The sequence below is a fragment of the Trachemys scripta genome, chromosome 7 (assembly GCF_013100865.1).
Source record: "Trachemys scripta elegans isolate TJP31775 chromosome 7, CAS_Tse_1.0, whole genome shotgun sequence".
NCBI classification, from domain to species: Eukaryota; Metazoa; Chordata; order Testudines; family Emydidae; genus Trachemys; species Trachemys scripta.
In genome coordinates, this window is record NC_048304.1 from 43,948,804 (window position 1) to 43,974,105 (window position 25,302).

Here is a 25,302-nt window from a genome sequence, read left to right on the forward strand (position 1 = left end):
CAGCGCCCATTGGCCGGGAACGGGGAACCGCGGCCAATGGGAGCTGCTGGGGGCGGTGCCTGAAACAACAGCAACACACACACCCCGTGCCCCTCCTCCCCCAGGTTCCGGCCACTTCCCAGAGCAGCGAGGGGGCAGGGCGGGCAGGCAGGGAGCCTGCCCTGCCCCCGGTGCGCGCTGGGCCAGAGCCCATCCTCCGAACCCCTCCTGCAGCTGAACCCCCGCCTCACCCTGCACCCCGACCCCCTGCCACACCCCTCCTGCACCCCAAACCCCTTCCCTGAGCCCCCACTGCACCCCTCCTGCACCACGATCCCCTGCCGCACCCCACACCCCAACCCACTGCCCTGAGCCCCCTGTCGCACCCCTCCTGCACCCCGATCCCCTGCCGCACCCCACACCCCAACCCACTGCCCTGAGCCCCCGCCACACCCATCCTGCACCCCTGGGGGCAGGGAGGAGGCGGAGTCGGGGTGGGGAATTCGGGGAAGGTGTTGGAATGGGAGCAGGGAAGGGGTGGGAAGAGGCAGGGCAGGGGTGGGGCCTCATGGAAGGGGTGGACTGGGGGCGGGGCCGAGGGTGGCGGGGGGGAGGTGTCAGTAATGCGGCCCTTGGGCCAATGTACTAGTCCTCATGTGGCCCTTGTGGTCATTTCAGTTTGAGACCCCTGCCATAGACCCTTACCCAATGATTCCTGCAACAAGCCAATAGCTTCTGGTTGAAGCTATTTGTGTGTGCATGAGCAAGAATGAGAGTCTGATCCAAAAGCAAGTGATTTTAAGGGGCTGATCTAGAGAGAAACCTATTGGATTAGGACAAATTATAAGACTGCCCCTCCATCCAAATTCCATATCCAATGTTTCACAAGGCCTAAGTCCTGATGTAAATTCTCTTTGCTTACATTAGGGCATACGTTACGAATTAATTTGGGGGCACAGCTACTCATTGGGTTCAAAGGAAACTTCTGCTCAACAATGCATGGTACAATGTGGCCCACACAGTTTTATCAAGGACTTGAAAAGTACATTATATATATTTTTAAGTTTCCCTGATTGCACAGTTATTTTTGTTATGCTGTATGTGTAGGAATTACATTTCTGACAAAGTCCGACAAGCCAGTTTGGAGTATTTTTTAAAGGTATTTCATCCTTGTTTCTGAGTATTCTAAGGTAACAAGTTCTGAGATGTAATTCAAGCAGAAAGCTGGCTTAGTCTGTTTTAAATGCCTGCTGAATAACCTGCACGTGTACCTCCTGTCTAATCATCTTTGGCAGAGTTTTTCATTCTACAGGGGAAATGGTATACAAGTGTTTCCATCTGTTTTATGGTTGGTTTGGTTGCATTTGTGACAAATGTTAAAATGAATACAATTTAATAAAACATTTAAAATGGTAGAATGAGAGGGATTTGCATGGTCTACTACAGCACAGGACTGGGAATAAGGGACTGCTGGTCTCATCTTGGCTCTGATACCCATCACTTTGAGCATCATACTAAGAGATGGCCCCAAGACGCAAAACCTGCATGTAGGTAACAAATAAGCCAGAGTCTGGAGCAGTTTTGGATGCAGAGTTTTGGTTCAACCTCTTGTCTTTACAAGAGATATTTGCAACACTCAGATCTGGGTTGGGATTTTGAATCCCAGGTTCTGCTCAAGCCCATCTCTAGTTAATACTTAACGTCACGGGGGCTAAGGAGTCATTCATATTTTTAGAAATGGTTTACAGTGGGATTTTAAAAAGCACTCACTCACTGATGTTAATAGGAGAAAAATTAGGCCACTGCTGAGTGCTTTTGAATATCCCAACCTTAAAAAGTAAAAGACATACAAAACAATGAGAATTAACACTGTGTCACAAGCAGAGATTAGCGCAATCAAGAGCTAACATTCAAAATCATGTTCAGCGGTAAAAAAAATGTCTTTATTAATAAAGAAAGGAGAAAAGAAAGAGGGAGGTTGAGATTTTCAACCAATGCAGGGGATTTAGCATCTCCCATTAAAATTAATCTCAGCCAGAGTCTGAATTGTATCTCAGTGGAATTGTTTCTAAACATAATGCATTCCAAAGTTTCTCTCTGACATGTCAGCTACTCTTTAAAGGCTACAGAACTCAACGCATGAAGAAGTGAGGTTACTAAAAGGGGGTGACACTTACGTTGAAGTCAGTTCTTTCACTATACGGTTGAAGGCTTGGCACAAAGACAGTGAAAGGCCCATATTTTGTCAGTGCCAAAGAACACCCTGAAGCTGTTAAAAAACAAAACCCCAAAACAGTTACTAAGCATACAGAACAACATAAATTACCAGTTTTATTATTCCTCTTGTTGGGGAAGGGGGGGTTAACATATCCCTGTGTCTTCAGCCTAAAGTGAGTGACCAGAGTGAATTTATGGGGAACTGGATGGATCAGGGGATTGATAGTGGGATATCACAATGCTAGCTTGGCAGTGAATGCTATTAGTTAAGGGTTAAATCTTTAAAAAGAACAGGAGTACTTGTGGCACCTTAGAGACTAACAAATTTATTAGAGCATAAGCTTTCGTGGGCCAGTCTCTAAGGTGCCACAAGTACTCCTGTTCTTTTTGCGGATACAGACTAACACGGCTGCTACTCTGAAACTGGTTAAATCTTTGTTACCTTCAATGGGTTTTAGATCAAGGCCTAACCTTGCATTACAGTTTCAACACTAAGTCTGAGTTTTCACATGCTTATAACTTTCTGATGTGTAGGGTTGAACTCTCTTGGTCTCTGCACAAAGATGAGGCACTTCTGGGTATAATTAGACTTCATCGCATTAATTCTTTAAGGGCCTGACCCAAACCCCAGTGGTGTTGATAAGAGTTTTTCGCTGACTTCAGTGGGCTTTGGATCAGCAGCCAAGCGCCCAACTGCACAAACTATTTAGGAAAGTTTGTATAAAAATGAGCTTTTGCCGGGTTGGGGCCTTCACATTGCATTAACCCATTCCACCCCCCAGCCCCACATTATGCTTATAAGAAGCATCCGGGATTTTTTTCAGGGGAAAAGACAATACACCACATTTACTGGAAATACAACGATTAGCATATGCATTTACTTACACACGCGCACACACACACACACACACACTATTCCGCCAGTCGATGTTATAGTTATCAATTTACAGTTCGGATTAATTTAGTGGCCAGGTAGGTTGATTATGCATAGGTAGGAACTGGGTTTTGTTGGTTGCGATACAATGCTTTGGGGAAGTCTTGGCAGGACAAACCCAAAGTTTTATGGCAAGGCACCCTGTTTATATAGTGTTTTTTTTATTGGGACCAATGAGTTTTGCACCGTCATGCTGTAATTAATTGTTGTTTGACGAGTGCTTGTTTTTTATTTTTTATTTTTTATTTTTTTGTTTTTTATTAAATTTTTTAGGGAGTTATTCCATGCTGGTTTTGATTACAGCTATTTTTTTTATTATTGATAGGTGCTTGTTTTATTTTTTAGAGTCGTTAATTTGCCCTCCTTTGACATTTTAATAGGGGCGTGTTGCAATCTTTTGGCGCCCTTACATTTGTCCTTGGGTTGTTGGTTGTTTTTTTTAAGAACATTTGGTCTGGTGATGGCCTTTACACTTTTTTTTTTTTAAACACACATACATTTGTCAGGTTTCAGAGTAGCAGCTGTGTTAGTCTGTATCCGCAAAAAGAACAGGAGTACTTGTGGCACCTTAGAGATTAACAAATTTATTAGAGCATAAGCTTTCGTGGACTACAGCCCACTTCTTCAGATGCATATAGAGTGGAATAAATATTGAGGATATATATATACACACATTCACACACAAAACAGAACTGATTTACACAGAGCATTTGAACAGGAACATCAAATTGCAATGGAAGAGAAAACAATGATTGCATTCTTTTACTTATTTCAAAATACTAAACCTACAACAAAGTGGTGACCTGAAAAGGTCTGTTACTGCCGTGAAATCAGCTCAGACACAGATTCTGGCTGTTGCACCTTTACCAATGGCCCATTAGGCCATTCCTTTTTGCTTTCAGAAAGGGTGTCTGGCAGGATATGATCAAATCATACACCAACACATTTAATACATGCTACATTATTATTCTTTATTTTTTATTTTAAATTATACAAAATACAAACAAAATCCTACTACTACTACACCCCCCAGGAGTGCAGAGCTCTGCCTTAGTTAAGAAGTGGAATCCTTTCATCTCTACAGCACCAGCTCAAATCAAGCCTGCTGTCTGAGGGTTGTTTGGTGGCCTACACGAAATCAAGGAGGTGGATCTCCATCAAGTCTTAGTGAACAAGTATCCACAGCACAAAACCTCTATCATTATTTGTACCATTTTTGGACGTCTTAACAAAGAGCCCAAGGAATGAATGAGTAATGAAATACGAATAACCATCTATGTCGTTCCTGCTGGTTGAGGTGCGTTGATGGACTGATGTGGTGAAGCTTATGCCACCCAGATCTACGCTTCACCTGCTTTGTGGATAGAGGACCTCAGTCACTAGGACGGTCAATCAGCACTAATACCTCTCACACAGGAATCATATCTGTGGTTTGTTAACATGCGCAGAGCTGGCAAGAGCCCCATCATGCAGGAAGAGTTCAGATGTAGTAGCTTCCTCGACCCTGCCTTATCTTTTCATATAATATTAGACAGCTCAGTTTTCTTTCAAGTCTTAACCATTCACTGGAAGCCCCCAGCCCCATCTTAGCTCCATTCCCCAAAATAATTCAGAAGAGCATTACCAAACATTTTGTTTGCACTGTTTAATTTCTTGTACCATCTTCCTCGAGTATTAATCTGAGAGATCTCACTCATGAGATTTTTGTAGCAACTTCTCCCATCTCCAATCTCCCCATCTTTGCAGACACAGCTAAAGAGTAAGATATGAGTGAGAAATAATAGTCATTACAAAAACAGTTCATGGTATGCTTGATAAAGTCTGGATGTGATTCATTTATATAGACTAGATACTTTGACTACACACTAATCTGTTAAAACCTAAATAAATAGCAGGGTGGAACAACATAGAAGGTGGAGAGACTGATGAGACCCATCAGATCAAATCCACCCCCCTCCATACTAAATAGAATTAGCAATCCAAAAACACAGTGTTGCAATATTTTGTATCTGAAGATGCTACCTGGGAACTGCACATTAAATAAGATACCCATTATACTGAGAATTTGAAATACTCAAAGTATTTGACACCCATTAACCTACTACTTCCAAATGCCAGACAGAAAGGATGGGCTCTGCAGGATGTGCAGAAGGTTAATAAATCTAAGCTTTGGGGAAGCAGGGAGTGAATTCCAAAGCTGAACATCCTTCATGGACAGCACCCTGCCTGCAGCTCCTTGTTTAAATCCAGGGGAGTGCTGCCACTGATCACAACTAGGGCAGTAATACATAGTGGAGAGGTGGTTTCTTACCCTGCGCAGAACCCAAACCATTAGGAATTTACAAGTGAAAACCAACAACTTAAACTCCACCCAGAAGCTTATAGGCAGCCAGTGCAAGTTATAGAGCACTGATGGAAGGTGTTTTTTGTGAGGCCTTGACTATATTAGGGCATTTGATTTCCAACAGCAGAGCAGCTGCACTGGCAGTAGCAATAGTGTATTAGTGTACACAGGACTCGAGCCTTTTAACCACTGTGTCATTGTAGCAGGGTTAGGGTTACCATATATCCGGATTTTCCCGGACATGTCCAGCTTTTTAGTCCTCAAATCCCCATCCGGGAGGAATTTCCAAAAAGCCAAATATGTCCGGGAAAATAGGGAGGCATGGTAAGGGGACCGCCTCCTCCCTGGGGTTCAACTTTCCGAGCTCCCGCCGCTCTCCCCAGTGCAGCAGCAGCCGGAGCCCGGGAGGAGGCGGCTGCGAGCTGGGATGCCGCCGGCTGGCGCCGCTTGGCCGGGGCTGGGGCCGGGCCGGAGCCGCTCAGCCGCGACTGGGCCGGGGGTGCTCAGCCAGAACCCGGGGCCCGAGCCAAGCCGGAGCCGCTGGGCCAGGGGCTGGGGGTGCTCAGCTGGAGCGGCTCGGCCAGGCCGGTGGGGCCAGGGGTGCTCGGCCGTTGGCCGGAACAGGGGCCTGAGCCAAGCTGGGCCGGAGCGACCAGGGCTGGGGGTGCTCGGCCGGCGCCGCTTGGCCAGCACCGCTCGGCCAGGGCCGGGGCCAGGCCGGAGCTGCTCGGCCGGGGCCGGTGGGGCCAGGGGTGCTCGGCCGCTGGCCGGAACCGGGGCCCGAGCCAAGCTGGGCCGGAGCAACCGGGACTGGGCGTGCTTGGCCGCTGGCCAGCACCGCTCGGCCAGCGCCGCTCAGCCAGGGCAGGGGGTACTCGGCCGCTGTCCGGTGGCTGGAACCCGGGCCCGAGCTGAGCCGGAGCGACTGGGGCTGGGGGTGCTCGGCCGGCGCCCCAGGGCCCGAGCCAGAGCCTCTTGGCCAGCCGCCAGAAGGAGCCGCTCAGTCGGGGGGGCCAGACTGGGCCGCGTCTCCTCGGGCCCCCCCAAGCTCCAGCTTACCTGCTGCCTGCCTTTTTCAGGCTTCCCGTGAACATTTGATTTGCGGGAAGCAGGGGAGGGGAGGAGTGTTCAGGGGAGGGGGCGGAGTTGGGGTGGGGACTTTGTGGAAGGGGCGGAGTTGGGGCAGGGCCAGGGGCGGGGAAAGGGCGGAGTTGGGGCGGGGAAGGGGCCCCTTGGAGTGTCCTCTTTTTCAGGGGCTCCAATATGGTAACCCTAAGCAGGGTGGTCACCCCACTCCTGCCCGGAGGGGTTAAAAAAAGCCCTGGAGAGGGCTGTGGCAAGGCTGATTGGGGAAGCAGCCTCAGCTGGGGCCACGCCCCAATCAGGCCGCAGCTGGCCGTATATAAGGGCTGCTAGGCCAGAGCTAAGAGTCTCTCTCTAGTTATTGAGAGAGACAAGCCTGGCTGCTGGGGAGCTGAACAGGGTACATAGAGTGGAGCAGGGCTGGTGAAAGGCCAGAGGAGCTGGGGAGCTCCGGCCTGGAAACCCCCCAGGCTGCAGGCCTTGCTAAAGGCTGAAAAGGTAGTAGGGTTGCAGAGGGGCAACCCAAGGGTAGGCAGAGGCAGCAGGTCCAAACCCTCCTTGCCGATGAGTGGCAATTATACTGCAGTCCACCCCAGGGAGCGGGGGCTAGATGGTGACTGGCAGTAGTCCAAGACTGAGGCGAAGTGGGGATAGGGGGTTGAGGGTCCCCGGGGTGGGGAGACCCAGCGAGATTGCAGGGTACTGCCGGGGGCAGAACCCTGAGAGAAGGGGCACCAGGGTCTGGGAGGGACACGGGGGCCAGCGGCAAGGTGAGACATCGGTCTGCAGAGAGCGCTCTGGGGGCTGGCAAGCTAATTCCCTGGATGACCAGCAGGAGGCGCCGCAGTGGTGAGGCGCCGCCCCGCTACAGTCGTGAACAGCAAGTTGATGCACTGAAACACCCAGGTTAATGAGCAAGTGGCCTCATTCTGCACCAGTTTCAGCTTTCAGATAGTCTCCAGGTGTTGTTCACATAGAGCATATGACAATAATCTCACCTCGAGGTGACAGATGCAGCAGGGGGCCACAGCTGCAATGTCAGTAGCCATGAGATGAAGTCACACTCATCTCACCAGATACACGTGGGATAAAACACTCTTGGCCACACCTGTCACCAGCTAATCTGAACGGCCACAGTCGGTCAGGACCTTGGTTTTACATCTCTTCCAAAAGCAGCAGCCGAGCTGCCCCTTGCACCATGCCTGGGGTTCAGAACCAGCTCAGAAGAAAGAGCACCATCTAAGGAACCACCCACAGCACTTCCTAATGGCCCTGAGATTCCCTTTGGAGTTTTCCAGTCCTACCCAAGGCCTAGCTATCGAGCTTTTAGTATCTGAGCACTTGAGACCATGCTTTACACCCAAGGTATTAGTGCCAATCTAGGGAATGTTATTTTTCTAATACTATGTCCCAGAGCCCTCAACTTCTACTCGCCTCAGTGGATTTCCAGCTCCACTGGTCCATTCAGACTGCCCAGTGTTTTCCAAGAGACAACTCTAGGCATATTGAGGCCCCAGGCAGGCTAATGAGTTTTGCAACAAAGCTTATCTGCATGTGAAAATCTCTGCCCCAGTTCACACAGCTTTGCAGCAATCAGACAGCAGCTACTTGGAATCACAGTCTGAAAACTGCACTTTTTCCTGTCTGGGTTCAATCCAAGTATCAGCTCAGCTATTGTTATTTCAGAATTGCAGACTGCCACACACAAGGCCAGGGGCGGAGGTTTACATGGCTCCAGCCACGCAAAGGGCCAAATAATGGCTGCTCCAGAGCAGAGGCACTAGAAGAAGAAGGGTGAGCAGGGAGCCCTTCCCCCACCTTGCATATCCCCAGAAGTGAAGCCATAATTTGTCTGATTCGGGCTGGGAAGCACAAGAGGGGGAGACCTTTTAGTGCAGCCAGCAGCGTTAATGGTGCCTGAGGGACAGCAGCAGAGATGGGGCCATGGCTTCCCTCTGCTGTCCCCGCAAAAGGCCATGGCTATTCCTTTTGTACAGAGTAGCAAGAGACACCCCTCACCATGCTCCCTCCAGGGCCCAAAAAGCATTACGCCAGGGATGTTCCCAGACACGGTGGCTCAGGCAGTGCTCCCCTTTCCTAGGGTAGCTCAGCCTCACATGAAGCATGACTGAGCCCAAAGTGTTTGCTCAGATAAGCACTTTTTTCTTCTCCAGGAATTGTTTTAAGGCTAGTTTTAGTATGTCTCTCTGCTGTGCTGAGCAGTCATACCCAGCACTAAACTGGCCTAAAATCCTCATTCATTCTCCTACTCATGGGCCTACCCTGGAAGAGTGTTGAAGATTCTTTCGTCAAACACACATCACAGGGCCCTGTCCAGGAGTAACATGCTGGCAAAGGGTGTGCTGTGTCCCTCTTGACGTGTCTGTGCCACTAGATAGCTTACTACTGCTACCAGCTAACAGGGGCGGCGAGTTATATACACTCGTGGTGTCTGGGCTCCACCAATATTCAGGGCCCAGCCCCACCTGCCACCCCCACACACCTCCCCCGAGTGTCCCCCGGCCCCCACTTGTTGCTCCCGCTCACCTCCCCCGGCCCGGGGCCCTGCAGCTCACGCTGACTCTGCTCTGCCGCAGGGTCCTAAGTGCCCCCTATCCACTAATGGCAGGGCAGGCTGCCCTTACTCTGCCCTTCCACCCTAGCCATGAGTCTCTCCAACATCCCAAACCCCTCAACCCCCCCCCCCACCAGAGCCCCCCCCCCCCCCCCCCCCCCTCCTCTGCCCCCCCCCCGAGCCCCCTCCTGCATCATGAATCCCTCATCCCCAGCCCTCATCCCCCCGCACCCTAATCCTCTGCCCTAGCCCTGAGCCCCCTCCCACACCCCAAACCCGTCATCCTCAGCCCCACAGCCCTCACCCCTGCACCCCCTCCCACCCCCAACTCCCTCCCAGAGCCTGCATCCCTCACCCCCTCCTATACCCCCACCCCCAGGCCAGAGCCTGCACCCAAACTCTGCCCCAGAGCCTTCACTCCTCACCCCCTCCTGCACCCCCACCCCCGCCCCAGCCCAGAGCCTGCACCCAAACTCTGTCCCAGAGCCTTCACTCCTTACCCCCTCCTGCACACCCACCCCCTGCCCCAGCCTGGAGCCTGCACCCAAACTCCCTCCCAGAGCCTTCACCCCTCACCCCCTCCTGCACCCCTACCCCCTGCCCCAGCTTGGAGCCTGCACCCAGCACCCAAACTCCATCCCAGAGCCTACACCCCAGACCTCCTCCCCACACCTAAACTCCCTCCCAGAGCCTTAGGCAGGTGGGGGGTGGAGTTTGGGGGAGCGGGTTCTGGGCACCACCAAAATTTCTACAAACCTGCCACCCACGCCAGCTAATGAGGTTACTCCTTTAGCTCAAGTGGCTGATGAAACACTGAATGTCCCACGTTCAACCCCTCTTATGGCCCAGCTGAGGGGCTGTCACAGCTACTTATGTAAGATTTTTATTTGTTTCAATGGACTCTTTTGTTCTTTTCAAAACCCTGACCACAGCCAGTATTCCCCACCTATGTCTCTGGTTTTCCAATATTATTCAGCTCATCCAAATAAAAGCCTTGTTTTAGTTTCAAAAGCATGCATCTTTAATGGCACTTTTTGGAGCAACCTACCTGGCAGTCCCATCTGGACTGATTTTACATTTTGAACTCACGTCACAGAAGTACCGCTGACAGACACTGACAAACGAGCAGCCTGATGAAGGGTTCAGCCCACTCATTCCAGGCTTACACACACAAGATGACTAAGGAAAGCAAAATCAGATGATTAAAATCTTGCAATCACAGATCGACTTGTATTCAAGAGCATCCCACAAAGAGTTTAGACGATCTATCCTTGCAAAAACAAAGTTAGGATAACAGCTTTGACCAGTGCAATTTAATCCAGCAAGACTCACTGGAAGAATTAGTTACCTGGTTTTCTACTGCTACATACAAACTCATTAGATGCAGTTCTTCACCTTACCTTTCCTGGGCTTTTATAGATACAGACGGTGGAATTTTCAGGGCAGCCTCCGTTATTGATAATGCATGGATTGATGGGTTGGCATATCTTCCCATCTCCATGATAACCATCTTTGCAAGTGCATTCATATTTTCCTGGTCTTAGAGCCTTACAGACAGCTAACGAGGAGCATGGTGATGAAGTACAAGGATCTTGAGCTATACGTAAACACAAAGAGATGAGAGGGGAACATAACCAAGTTTCTCATTAAAAACCAGCACTTGAAGTAGTACATGCAGAAACCCTCTGATTCAAACATAATGGGGGATGTGGAATTTATTCAGTTTAAACTGGGAAACTTTTCGACTCATATAACCCAATGTCAGACAATGGAGATTTTTTGGCTGAGGGATTTGGATGAGCGAGCTGAGCAGTTCTCATTTCATATTAATAGCGTAAAAGTTAATAAGGGCCAGAGATGAGAAGTTTGGGTCTCTATCTGAACTTCTACAAACTCTGAGGGTATTTGAAACCAGAGTTTTAGTCCATTAAGGTCACCAAATGTGTAGGGTGTTTGGATCCATCCACCTCTAGATAGTAATTTATGTTTAAATAGTAGTGTCTTTTAGTCCTAGGAAAAGCAATTCATGAACATAAAACACATTTTAAATGAGAGAGAGAGAGAGAGAGAGAGAGAGATCACTATCAATTCATGAAATGCAGCCACCTCTGGGTGGAAAACAGCAGCCGTTAAAGTTGCACAGTTTTACATGTCATCTAAAACTGGCACTCCCAGAAGCGCACTAACCCAGCTCCATTTTGGCACATTAGCCTAGCACAGACACAGAGAAAAAAGTGCTGTTATGGCCCAGGTTACCAGGAGTTCCTAAACATTAGGTCATTGAGAACTTCTCCATATGAACACTTAGTTCGCGGCAAGCTGGGGTATAAAGCCTGCACTAGCCTGTCATGCACTAACTGTCCATGGGGACCTGCTGCGGCACACAAAAAGTTTCCTACTGCACTTGATCTATTCCCATTTCAAAGTGGGGCAGTACACATCTGACCAGTATGGGGTAGATTGACACCCCAGCTTGCCACAAACTATATGTCCATGTAGACAAGCCCAGAGACTCCACAGTGAGGTACATGATTACATGCTTTATTTAGCCTGGCTACACCGTATGATTATTCACACAGAACTGATTAACTCTCCAGAATCCTGTCCCAACACGACACATTCCCTCCAGCTCGCCTACCTACACAAGGAGCAGCCTCGAGGTCTTTAGTTTGGTTTTCCAAAGCTCCCTTACACAGAAATCTGTTGACTTCAGAACAGCACGTGACACTCAGTTGTGCCCAAGTCAAGGGCTCAGGCTTGGGCCCCACGCATGTGGGAAAACATGGCAGCACAACCCCATTCTGCTAGAGGTGCAGCAGTGTTTGGTGCATCATTGGCAGCCCCACGCCACATGGATCCAGTCACAGGAGATTGTCCTGAATATAGGATTAGGAGGATTTGGTCACAGGGAGGTGTCTCACCTTGGCATATGCTCCCACTCTTTCTATAGCCTGGCATGCAGTCACATATTGCCTTCCCATTCACCAACACACACTGGCCATTGTTCCCGCAGTCTCGACCTCTGCAATGGGGAAGTTCTGAAATCATAAAACAAAGGGATGGTTCCCTCAGGTGCAGTGGATGCCTCTGGATAATACAGCTTATCATCTGAGGAGTCCAAGAAATAATTTAAATGATTCCTATTATTATTATTTGGGTTTCAGTAGTATGCAGAGGCCCCAGACCAAGATTGGGGCCCTGTTGTGCTAGGCACAGTGAACAGCACATGTGAATAGAAAGGAAACTGCCCACGCCAAGGAGTTTACACTCTAGACAGATAAGGCAGACAAAGGGTAGAAGAAAGGAAGCATTAGCCCCATTGCACAGACGGGGAACTGAGGCCCAGAGAAGGCTGTGCGACTTGCCCATGATCAAAGCCGGAGTCTGTCACAGACCCGGGATTGATTCTTGCTCTCCTGAGTCCTCACCCAGTTCCTTAACCACAAGCCCACCCTTCCTCTGCATTTTCAGACTATTTCTCCTCCTTACCAGCCTTTCCTAGGTCTAAACAGTTTCTCCTCTGGGGGCACATATATTGAGCCCACTTCATGATTTCTAAATTCTTTGTGAGGGAAATGCCAACATTTACCTTGATCACACTTCGGGCCAGTGTAACCTCCATGGCAGGTACAGCTTCCATCACCAGAGATCCCGTGGTTGCACACTCCATGCTGACAGTCACACACTGCAAGAGAAACCCACACAAGCACGTACTGGAAGCTGCCGGGAACAGCATGGGCGCTTGGGATATATCCGCTAAACACACTGAAAGCTTATAAATCCAATCCAGGCTTTTAAGTCTACAGTAGGGTGACCAGATAGCAACTGTGAAAAATCAGCATGGGGGGATAATAGGATATAGGACAAAACCCCCAATATCAGGCCATCTGGACACCTTAGTCTACAGGCAACTGTACTTTAGCCTCTCACTCTTAGAGGCCAGGGCCATAATGAGGTTTTGCAAGCCAGTCTCAAAAGGTGGAGGGTGCAGGGACTAAGAGCACTGAATCCCTGTCTGAGAATTGCAGGGGCAGGCAGAACACAGCCATGGGTGGAGCATGCCGCTCAAATGCAGCATCCACACCACCTTTTCAGAGTCCTCCGTCCCCTCCTCCTCTAGTGATTGCTGCCATCCACCTGCTAGCATGGTAGGAGAGAGGCCAGGGGACAGTTAGTGTCACTAAAGATGCTACCACTCTTTGAATGCAAGCATGAGGATCTTGGCTATCCCCTATGCCAATACAAGGGTGCGGGAAGAGGGGGCAGGCATAACCTGGCTCTATGAAATGCAACGTGTGAGAAGAAGTGCAGGGATCTCTGCCAACATCAAATTTATTAGCTTCATGGGAAGGGCAACATGGGGGAAGCTAAGACATGCTTGGGAGTGGGAGGGAAGCAGCAAGCAGCCAGCGGGCGGGAACGGGGGTAGCAGTAGAAGATGTGTGGTTTTGTTTTTTGTTGTTGTTTTTTTAAACCGAAAACTACAGAGAGTTTTGGGTTATGGATGCAAAGGACAGTGGGAAAGAGGGGATAGGAGAAAAAAGGGACTGATCTGAGATCCCAGGTGAAAGAGACTGAGAACACCCATACTAAAAGGGAGTGATGGCTGTGATGATTTTTCTGTTTATTGACTATAGGAATAACAAGCTTACAAGTGTGTGGCAAACTGCTCACCCTATTCCCAATGATTAAGGCCACCAACTGTGGGCTTAACTTTCCAATGTGGGCACCCTAACAGGATGCCCAAATCCACATTCTGGGAGCTCAGGAGTAGGTGAGGAACACCAGCGTTGAACAAGTCTCAGTGCTGATTCCAGTGCCCAGAAGTGGGATTTAGACATTCTAATGCTGGACCCACATTACACACTTGATCCCACAGTTTCAGCATCCTCCCCGTCAGGCAAATGCAAAACAGCCTCGTCCCGGAGGAGGAGAATGATGAAAAAAGGCTGCAGTTATAATTTTCAGACAGCAGCACCCGCCTCTCCACTGATCAGCCCTCCTATGCCATCCTCTTCCACTGCATTCATTTAGTGGTACGTGGGGATGTCTCTTTGCAGTTGATTTAGATTGTTCATTGCTGTAGTTTACCTGATTGACAGTCAGGGCCAAACAGATTCTCATCCAGACAATCTTGGCAGGCAGAGCCGCCATACCTCCCCTAAAAGGGCAAAAAAATTTGGTCAGTCATATTTTCTTATGATGTCACTTAGTTCAAACTGCAAAGTGATAAATAACTCTTGTTACGTCTCTCCTCTTCCCCTTTTTATTTTCTGTTCATGCTCAGGTGATACAACATAGAAACCTGCTCTTACAAGTGCCTTACCAATAGCCCTTGCAGTAGAAAGGAGAGTTGATGCAATTTTACCAATGAGCAAACAGCAGAACAATCATGGCAGTCATTGAAGAAACAATGTTCTTATCATGACTAGAAACAAAAGTACCAGCTCTCTCATGCTCTCTCTCAGAGGGCTTGATCTGAAGTTCATTCATGTCAATGGGACATTTTCTGTTTACTTCATAAGGCTGACTATCAGGCCCTAAATTATTACTATATCCAGTTTCCTTTCAGACTAGCTGTGCTGAACCACATACGTTAAACCTAGTTTTAATTTTTATCTGGCCTCTTTTTCTGCTGATCTGGAGAACATGTTGCAAATTGTGGCCTTTTTTGGTCTCGCTCATGGGTCTCGTCAGCCAGTCAATGGGGTTGTGATTCTACAATCCTCACAGTGTCTGGGTGAATTCTTTTATGACTGGGTTAGACCCTTCCTATGCTCTCAGGCACCAGCTGGGTACATGAGGCGTGTATGGGTGCTGTGAGACCTGAAGCAAGGAAGGACCTGACAAGCCAGGGAGCTGTGTGCTTAATTTTGCCTCATTGCCTCCTCTAAGGTGAATTACCACATGCACATTTAAGATGATGTAGGAGGGGTGTCTTTCAGCTTGTTCCCACAAGACTTGTATGAGGAGCAGTACTGACCTGAATCCATAGGAGCGGCCGTAACAGCAGAACAGAGGCCCCTTTTACCATCGACCTTCTGGAGGGTGTTTGTCAAAGGAATAGGTACCCAGACCCCCACATTGCAGGGTGGACTGGGCCCTGGGGGTGGTTTGATGTGGACAGCCCAGATAGAACTGGTAAAGATTCTGCCCATCTAGGTGGAGTATAAGGCCCAGATCCTCCAAGCTATTTAGGCGTTTCGGTGGGAGTTAGGCAGCTAAACACTGTTGAGGATCTGGACCCTAAACCCCTTTGGTGTGCACATTATTGTCAAAGAGAAAAAGTAAATATGAAGGAAGTCCTGCCCATTAAGGTCCAAACACACCAGACCTTCTTTCAGCCCAAGGGAAACTATAGGACACAGCTTATTTCACTCAAGGAATGGGGAAAAGCCCCCCACACTTGTCAGCTCCATCTCTTCCTAGAGATTCTTCCAAACTCTCACAGCCCTTGCTTCCTCATAGCACGTGCCTTGTAACAGCACATGAAGGGGAATTCATTAGTCCTCCACAGCTGGCCCAGCCCTGCTCCTCTACAAATCCGTACACTCACAGAAAGCAACTATACACTTTTGGCCAGCCAGAGGATTAATGCCTACCCTGCTGCCCTCTCACAGTACATCCCGTACTGACCTCACAGGTGCAGGTTCCATTCCGCGTTATACCATCCAAACAGGTCCCATGGCTACTGCAGGGCTTTTCAGGTCCACCAGGGCATTCTGGCAAACAGGAGGCAGGCCACAGATTAGCAAAATCAACATTTCTCTGTTCCCATATGCATGTTTACTACAACCATTACTGTTATTGCAAACAAATGGACTCAGAAGGAATGAAATGTCTGCCTGTGGGTGGCTTCAGTTGTGTTAACAAAGGGGGGTTCCTATAGGGTTAACATATTTAACAAATAAAAAAAGAGGACCCTCCACAGGGCCCTGCCCCCACCCATTTCCCACCCCCAGCCCTGCCCCAACTCCGCCCCTTGCCCACCCCAACCCCGCCCCCTCCTCCCTCCCACTCCCAGCCACGCGAAAAGGGCTGCCCAAGCGCTACTGGTTTCATGGTTTGCTGGGCAGCCCCCAGACCCTGCGACCCCGGCTGGCGCTTCCCCAGCGCAGCTGGAGCCCGGGAGGGGAAGCGCCCAGCCGGGGATGCAGGGTCTGGAGGCTGCCCGGCAAACCGTGAAGCCGGTAGTGCTCGGGCTTTGGGAAGCCCCCATACATCCGGACCCTGCGTCCCCGGCCGGGCACTTCCCCTCCCGGGCTCCGGCGGCGCAGGATCCGGAGGCATGGGGGCTGCCCGAAGCCCGTAGCGCTCGGCTCTTAAACAGAGCCGAAGAGTCAGGGGAGGAGCAGAGCAGCCGCGGGAGGGGAAGTGCCCGGCCGGCATTTTCCCGGACACGTTCAGCTTTTTGGCAATTCCCCCCGGACGGGGGTTTGATTACCAAAAAGCCGGACATGTCCGGGGAAAACCGGATGTATGGTAACCCTAGGTTCCTATCTCCACTGGATCACAAATGGTTTTATTTTTCTGTTGTCATATATGACAAACATTATCTATTCTGTTAGGGACAAAGAGCTATAAAAGATTCTAAGGAGCTGTAATTTACTTAGGCCAAGGGGAGCTGAGGACATTCAGATCTTTGCAGGATCAGGCCTTTTATTGTTAGCTCCATTAGAAACAGGGAAAACCTGAACAGATTTTCAGCCAAATATTCAGGAAAGGCCAGTCATGTTGGAAGCTCAATTTGAGACAGCCCCAGGCCTACTTTTCAGAGGTGTGGAGTGCCTGCAGCTCCCACTGACTCCAACTGGAGTTGGGGTGGGCAGCACCTCTGAAAACCAGGTGCCTGGTGTCTCCAAATGCGTCCTCCAAAATGGGAGGGGGCTGCTTTTGAAAATGTTATGCTTGGCCTTTTGGGTCAGCTGTGCTCTGACAGAGGCTAGAAGCTTATTCAAGCCACCCAAGGCTGAAAACAGGTTAGAAATCTCATCTCTGGAAATGGGGAGTCTTCTATTTTCAACTGGGCTGGCAAGAGTGTGGCATTTGCCTCATGTAACTTAGGCTGTGTTTATATATACAATGCAGCAGTAGCGCAGCTATACCAATACTGCAGTGTGTCTGGTGAAGATGCTCTAGGACGATGGGAGATAGCATTAAAAAACCCATGCATGCGAATGGAAGGAGCTTCTCCCACCGACATAGGGCTGTGCACATGAGCGTTTATGTCGGTGTAACTTATGTCGCTCACAGGGGTGGTTTATTCAGACCCCATGTGACATAACTTATGCCGATACAGGCTGTATTGTAGACATAGCCTTAGTAATTTAGCTTCTTGGCTTCACTACAACCAGCAAATATTGAAACAGGAAATGATCCAAACATTTTCGGATTCAAATAGCTTGGTCTGAAATATAACTGAGGATTCAGATTGGTTATTTTCACTCCTGGCTGGAAACTTTATGTGGTTATGGTGGCTGTAGAGGTGACGAGCTGCAGAGTATATAGGGGTACTGAAGTTCGCAGAAGGAAATCTCTCTCTTTTTCCTTGGAAACTTTCTTAAAGAAAAATTCTCTTTTAAAACTTTTTTTTTAAAATAAGAGTACCTTCTGCAAAAGGGAGTTTTGCCATGTGTCAAAACACAACAGGGCTCAAATCATGTGCAGGGGAGAAGTTCCCTTCCCAAGACCTTCAAACTTCCCTATATGGATACGGAAAATCTTGGGATCCAGTCTAAGTGTCTTGGAAACATGAAAGAGAATCCTGAAAACAAATCACTCCCCATGGAGTTGACCTGCAGGACTGTTAATTCTAGGGCAGCACTTTGAAGTGCCTTGACCTGTCAATGGCTGTAAGGACCCATGAAGAACCTACCATAGCACTCAGTACCCCAGAATCCCGGGCAGCATTTTTTCTCCTCAACTTCCTTCTTACACATGTGACTGCACCCTGGTAGGGAAAGGGTGTTTTCTTCAAGATTTACAGTGTATCTTAAACAGAAAAATCCAAGATCAGTGATTGTAACAAACAGTTTGGGACCCAACCTATTCTGTATAGGTTGGACTGGATAACAGACTGATCAGGACAATGATGGGAGATTTCTGAGCTGCTTTTTGATTCATACTGAGTAAACTGTTTGAAAACCACTCCATACGAATGAAGAGTGCAATACACTGTCCTGGGGCATGGAACCACAAGCACAACCCAGGCTTAGGAGGTCATATTATGCAGGGCTCCAATTAATTCATTAGCTTCCAATCAAATACTGGATCAGATTTTGAGTCCTAGTCTTCATCTTCAAAGCTCTGAAAGAGCTGTGCTGTCTCCAAGACTGACCCTCCCTGCCTCCCTCATATTTGTGATCCATGGGAATAGTGAAATATTCACTGGCAAGGTCAAGGTTTGTGGGAGATGGAGACAGATCACCAGCCCCACTAAGGTCACAGTGTGCTGCAGAAGGGGCTCAAAGTGACCTTAAAGTGGCCTTAAAGAGGAAACTGAGGATTCCGCCTCTGGAGTGGCGGGGAAGCATGTCAGAAACCTAAGCTGATATACAGCAGGCCTGGCTGGTTTTACACCAGCTCCCTTGCCTCACTTCTGCCAGAGGGTCATGTTGTGGGCAGGTGGGGGCAGGGGAAGATGCTCCAGAGTCAGAGCCAGAGAGCAATGCACTCTGCTGATCTCCAGCATGGTAGTGCAGAGTGGTGAGTTTAAAGTCACTAATGCATTTTTAATCCTTTGTCTAATTCACAAAGGAAGGAATGGCCATGTGATTAACGCACTTGATGGCGATTCGGGAATTTCGGGGTCAGTTCCCAATTCTGTCACAGACTTCCTGTGCAACCTCAGACAAACCACTATGTTTCCTCACTTGTAAAATCAGTCTGATATCCTTCCTCTCACTTGTCCCTCTGGCTGCCATATCTAGAGCATAAACTCTTCACTGTCTCTTACTGTTTGTGTACACAGCTCCTAGCACAGTGGGGCATTGATCTCACTTGGGGCCTCTAGGTGCTTCAGGAATCTTAATCATAATCATCATTTATAAAGGAAGCATTAAAAAATATTAGTGCCCAGTTGTATTATTATTACTCCCTTAAATTTATCTTTGGCAAGAACTTAACCTTCCTTCATTGACTCAACTCAAGCTCCTTGTTCCACACTTTTACTGCTTTCATTGTGCCAGTCTGATCACCAAATACATCTGCAATAACTGCAAAATGGCTGGGGCTATTTTTAAAATGTTTCAAACTAGTAGTAAGGCACAGAAAACAGTGGACAATAGAGCTCCATGTTAACTGCTAAAGTTCACTATTGACTAGATTTGCAGATAATAATCTATAGTGTTCTGTTTTTGTACAACCTTTTGGTAAATTCATTTTCCCTTCACCCTTTTCCAATTACAGTTCAGCTACAGAAATGTGTTCAGCTTAACAGAATGAGCATAGAAAATACAGGAACAAGCAGTACATCAAAAGGGAAATAAGAGGGTTAAAAAATTCAAAAGTGACATTGAATTTGGTTTGGTTGCTAGAACAGCAGAAGGGAAGTAATGGCTCCTGGGTCTATAACTGGTTCTGTCCTTGCCTCAATATGTGACCTTGGACAAATAACACAGACTAACATTTTTAATCTTGGGTGCCTAGAGTTAAGTACCTCACATCCCAATCCCGCAACTTGTTCTAGGTATACAGGTCCCTGTGACCACACAGAAGTCAATGGGGATTCACAAGGGTCCATTCACAAGAAACAAGCTGCAGGATTGGGGCCATAGACTGTATTTAGGCCCCTAAATAAAAGTGTCTTGATTTTTAGGGGTACTAGTACCTGCAACTCCTGTCTGAACTCAGGTGGAGCTGTGAATTCTCATTACCTCTGAAAATCAGGCTACTTTTATTAAAGGTGCCTAAATATGGGTTTTGGTGCTTAACTCTGGGCGCTCAAATCTGAAAATTTTGGTCACAGTTTCCTCCACAGGGTTATGAAGTGTAAGGAATTAATGTCTGTTCAGTTCTCTGAGATCTTCAGATGACTGCACTAAAGAAATATCACTATTAAATACTCATTATCTATACATCTATACCCATGAGTACACATACATGAACTATGCACTTCAAGCTGCCTCTTCTTTAACGCTAAACCAGCATTATATTGCTCCCCACCCAATGGTAGAAACCAGGCACATCTCTCTTCCTTTATTCTTATACAAGGCAACTGCTCCCTGGCCCGCAAAAAACATGCCTTGAAATGCTGACTTATATGTGAGTATATACAATAAATACAAAAGAGTTATAGAATGGCTTGTAAACCTGATATGGCAGGCTGAACAGGGAGATGGGCCTTACCTGCAGCCTCTCTCTCCTAGCGCCTGGGTCATCTTTATCCACCCTTTTGGACACACCACTTTGGTGGCCACAGCACAGGAGGTGCAAGGTGTAGTCAAGGTGAACATCGTCTTGATATTGCAATGCATGGATTTTAACTTAAAAAAAAAAATAGCAAAGCATTAAATTGTTACCTTTAGTCACTGATCTCATCTTCCCCCATTACCTCCCCACCCTGAGGATCCTGGTTTACACTGGGAATTTCATCAAGGGGGGCCAGCAGGCAGTGTAGCTACTTTAGTGCAAACCACAAATGCAGACAGGCTAAACCATGACTTTACACTGGTAGCAGCTTACTCCTGCTTGGATCTGGGTTAAGGTGCACCAGGGCAAATACAGCTATTCTGGTGGCTGACTCCAAGACCTGACTCTAACCTTATTTTCTTTTACTAGAGTAACAAATGTTAGTGGGTAACGTTCCTTATTGTGCAACAAAGATGAGGTCAGATGCTGACTTTGCTTCTCTTTGTAAATAATTGATCTCTTTTTACCAGCACATAGAGGCTCCCACCACAATCAGAGCCCCATTGTGCTAGGTGTGCACAAACACAATGCGCTGCTGCAAAGAGCTTACAAACTAAATAGACAAGACAAAGGGTGGAAGGGGAAAAAGGTGTGAAGTAATTTGCCCAAGGCCATGCTGCAGGACAATGGGAGAGCCAGGAACTGAACCCAGTTTTTCAGAATCCCAGTCCAGTGCTCTGCCCACTAGAACACAATGCACTCCTGTTTTGCTCAACCTGATTCAGGCCTGAGAAAAGTCTCCACAAAGTACTGTCACCAACAGGACTGATTCATCCATGGCCTTTGTGGCATGTTCGAATTATTGACAGCCCACCCAAAAAGAAATGACACTATAATCCATCCTACCCACCCTGCTGAGACTCTGCCCCGCTGTACAAGTGATGGCCTAGACCGGTTTGGAGAATAGATCTGAGACCTGCATGGGTAGAGTGGATGGGTAAAGTGGAATTCATGGCCTGCATCTGCAGGGTAGGAGCTCTGACTCTTATCAGGGGGTGACTATGGAAGGTCCCAGTCTGTACAGAAAGGGCAGAGTGGTGCATAGTGGAATGGTGAACAGGGTAACAGTGTTCTTTATAGACTGTATATGGAAAACAAGGTATGATAAAGCAGCAGCGGCTCGAGCCTGGGACTGTACGACAGAAGACCTGCATTCCAGTTCTGACACAGTTTCACTGGGTGGCCTTGAGCAAGTCACTTATGCTCTCTATTCCTCAGTTTCCCCATCTACTTCCCCTCCTTCACAAGTGAGGTGGCAATGCTTCATTCATTAATGTTTCTAGGGCACCTTGAAAAGCGTGGTTGGAAGGCATGACAGAAATACAATATACATTAGATTCCTTGTTCACTGCACTTTCCAGACAGAGTCCCTCCAATTTTGCATTGCACCTGCCTTTGATCTGTTTAATAAAAGAGCCACCTGAAGCTCGGGCATTTGAATGCCCTTTCAGTGCTCTGCCTCCTCCTAAATCATGCCTTTTTAGATGGATGGCCATCCCTAGCTCCCTTTGCTAATAGTCTTAAAGTCTCTCCTTCCATTGCCAATCCCTCTCTACTGTTTGGTAGAAGGCAGTCCTTCCACAACTCAGCCACTAGAGAACAAGATTCCTACATGTCTTATGCAACTTCTAACTTTATAGGCTAGTTTATTCCTCTGTCAGCAGGAGACAAGAAACACAGTGGCAGCAGACACTTTGTAATATGAATTAACATGCCTTCCATCCTACTGAAACGGCTAATCACCACAGAGCTGAGAAAACCAGTCTAAATAAAGCCACATGCACATTCCTCACAATGCTGCTAAACATGAAAACTGAACTGGGTGTATGAACCAAAACAAAAATTTAAGGGAAAACATTTCGTATTACTCATACGGATACTGCCAAGAAACAGGTTTCAAACCATTTTTTTCCTGTTGCATCAAGGTGCTCAGATACAACGGTGAACAGTGTAGGGTATTCACCTAGATACATCTAATTACACACCTACATAGCACTCACATACAAGCCTACAATAACTAATCACTAAGTCCACTATCTAGCACTTACTCGCAGCTCTACAACAAACCAGTCTTCAGGCAATGAAGGGATTTTATTTATTTGGTAAGGAGAGAGATTTCAATTGCAAGTTTTTAAGGGTTTATTGTAAAATCTTACCATTTTTTAAAACCTGTGAGCTATGACAGACAATCCTTTGACAGTGAAGAAGCCATTGTTTGTTCATTCACTGAGACAGCTGCACTGTCTGATATGAATAAACACTGCTGTACAGATCAGCATGCAGTAGTTTACTGCTACCTCCTCATGCTCTCCTGGGCAGGTTTGGGATTGGATTCTGGACTGGGTTTTGCTTCTGTTGGGTTTTAAACAGGGTATCTTCTCAGTCTCTCTGAGAAGCATGAAGGCTCATCACTTAAATCTCACTTTGGGCACAATGTCAACCTTAACCGTTTTCAAGCCAACTTTTCTACAGCTGCAGTTTAGAAATACTTTTAGAAAACACTGAGGAAATTGTACAAGGCACGTTAGAGCTCAGTCCTACCAGGGAAAAAGTCCCCCTGACACCAGTGAAGTAAGTGGGAGTCGAGGATGCTCAGCCTCTTAGAGGATTGGGCCCACAGTCCTCATGCTGCTATTGTTTCCTCTTTGCATTTAGTGCTGATAATGCGTAAATCAAAGTTTACTTAAGATCCAAGCAAAACTCCATATCCTTAATTTTACATATACAATACAGACTATAGATATTACATACACACAGAGGAAAGGTAGCAGATTGTCTTAAGGCTTAATTAGGGAGGTGATTCAACATATAACTAAATTCACACTGAATTTTTTTGGGGGGGGTGTATGCTTCAGTAACACAGCCGCCATCTAAAGATGAGTAATTTCCTACGACCATTTAACTGTGAAATAAAGACTTGCGAACTTACCTTCTGACTCTGCCCTTCAACTGTGGAAATGAACCAGGCTGCTAAGAAGGAAAACAGTAACCCAGGAGGATGCATTTTCATGCTTTTACAGATCGGACCCTTTTCTTGAAGGGGGGGGGTTGATGTAGAGGATGCAATTTCAGTAAGATAAGACCGCCTACTAAGAATCAGATCCAAGAAAAACCAGAGGTTAAACATAAACAGGGAGAAAACATTTTCGCACTCTGGATCTCCTATTCTAAAGTATACAGAAGTGATTCTGCTACTTTTAACGTCAAACGTGAGTCAACAACAGCTTTTTTTCTCTCTCTCCTTTTTTTAAACACACACACACACACAACCCTGTGAGTAGGTGGTTTACTGAAAACAGGAACATCTACGGATTTCCTCCCACATATCAGTTCAAAACAGATGGAAGGAAATCCTTAGTTTTGAACTGATTGGAATGAAATATGTTAACTATATCCTTAACTGGAAGCAAACCCAAGAGATAAACATATATCACGGATAATCTGGATGGCAAATCAATTTCATTTCATTGCTGATAATACAACCAAGTCAACTAAAAAACACCACCCATCCATTGCCTGTTGCAGCAGATATTTATTTGTTCTATAAGGCAAATCTTTGCAGATGGTCTATACAGTACTTAATAAAGAGAACAAATATTGCCTATAAATCAAAATTGGCCCTTTTGTTGGGGTTTGATGTTTATTTAAACTGCATGAGTTGCTCAACAAGAAGAGTGTTACATTTAGCATACAAGCTTCTCTGTGGGTGACAGCAAAATATAAAAATTATTTTCTAAACACGTTACTGGTAGCTAAAGTAATTCAGGGAGGATGTTTTTCAACACTCGGAGTAATCAAACGCTTAAATTTAAGAGACATGCTTGTCCTTGCATTGAACTTGCAACTGAATATCTCTTGCTGGTGACAGTAGAGAAAATTAAGATTTACAACACGTTTGATGGGCGCTTTATCTACAAATGTTGCCAATAGCATTCACTTTATTTAGTGGTGTCAGGAATTGTCCAAACAGCACTTAGCTGTAAATACTATTAGACCATGATGACAGTGACTAAGTATATTAATAGGTTTATTTAGCCATTTCAGATGTGTGTATAAGCAAATTGGTCATTTTTAGAATTTGTGTGTATATATAGATGAACAAAGAGTGTATTAATTCTTAATACTTATATAGCACTTTGCATATATATATATACACACACACACACAGAGCATGTATTAATATACAGTACTTGGCATACACATTCCCACCAACAGAGTACATAAAAACATAACAGGAAAATAGGTACTATACTTACTAATGCTGTTAATTGTAGTCTACCTCTTCTCCCATCTAACAGAGAGATAGAGGCTGACAAACAGCGGTGCTATATATCTCACAGCAACAGGAAGCAAACAAGGCCTGTATAAAAAGTCCCAGCCCCGCAACTCACATCCAGCTTGATCAGACGATTCAGCCCATTTGCCCCTATGAATCATTCTGATGCAACTGCAATCCCGGGCAAAGGGCCATGCAGGCAGCATATCACTATGGAACACACCTGGATAGACCCAGCCTCTGGTCCATACCAGAGTGAAGTACAGATCAGCGGAGTGGCGTCAGGTGCCAGCACAGTCACCATAGGGCCTGGCGTTCAAAAGTGTTGTGTTGGGATAGAGTGGTGGGAGGAAGAGGACAAAAGACAAACTGATATTCAGGAGAGGGGAAAGGGAAGGTCATGCATCTGTCCTTCCCTTTTCCAAGCATCAAGTACTCCCAGCCCAGCTCCACTTCAGCCATCATCTCTCCAGCACCATACCCAC

At 47.2% G+C, this 25,302-nt stretch overlaps 1 protein-coding gene across 3 annotated transcripts in view; it reads right to left on the minus strand.

Moving 5' to 3' along the window:
• STAB1 (stabilin 1) overlaps positions 1 to 24,939 on the minus strand; it is a 120,231-nt gene extending 95,292 nt beyond the window's left edge. Inside the window, exons 1-12 of one of the 3 annotated variants that reach the window (XM_034775031.1) lie at positions 24,798 to 24,939; positions 23,471 to 23,630; positions 20,479 to 20,615; positions 18,008 to 18,123; positions 15,769 to 15,854; positions 14,224 to 14,293; positions 12,722 to 12,817; positions 12,054 to 12,170; positions 10,533 to 10,729; positions 10,181 to 10,311; positions 4,755 to 4,882; positions 2,157 to 2,248 (exon numbers count right to left, since the gene is read on the minus strand). In XM_034775031.1, the coding sequence (XP_034630922.1) occupies positions 2,157 to 2,248; positions 4,755 to 4,882; positions 10,181 to 10,311; positions 10,533 to 10,729; positions 12,054 to 12,170; positions 12,722 to 12,817; positions 14,224 to 14,293; positions 15,769 to 15,854; positions 18,008 to 18,123; positions 20,479 to 20,615; positions 23,471 to 23,551 (1,251 nt within the window). In that variant the 5' untranslated portion in view covers positions 23,552 to 23,630; positions 24,798 to 24,939. Of the gene's footprint in view, positions 1 to 2,156; positions 2,249 to 4,754; positions 4,883 to 10,180; positions 10,312 to 10,532; positions 10,730 to 12,053; positions 12,171 to 12,721; positions 12,818 to 14,223; positions 14,294 to 15,768; positions 15,855 to 18,007; positions 18,124 to 20,478; positions 20,616 to 23,470; positions 23,780 to 24,797 lie in introns of those variants that run through there. The other 2 variants (XM_034775029.1, XM_034775030.1) reach the window with 2 other exon arrangements.
• Between the last annotated feature and the right edge of the window lie 363 nt (positions 24,940 to 25,302).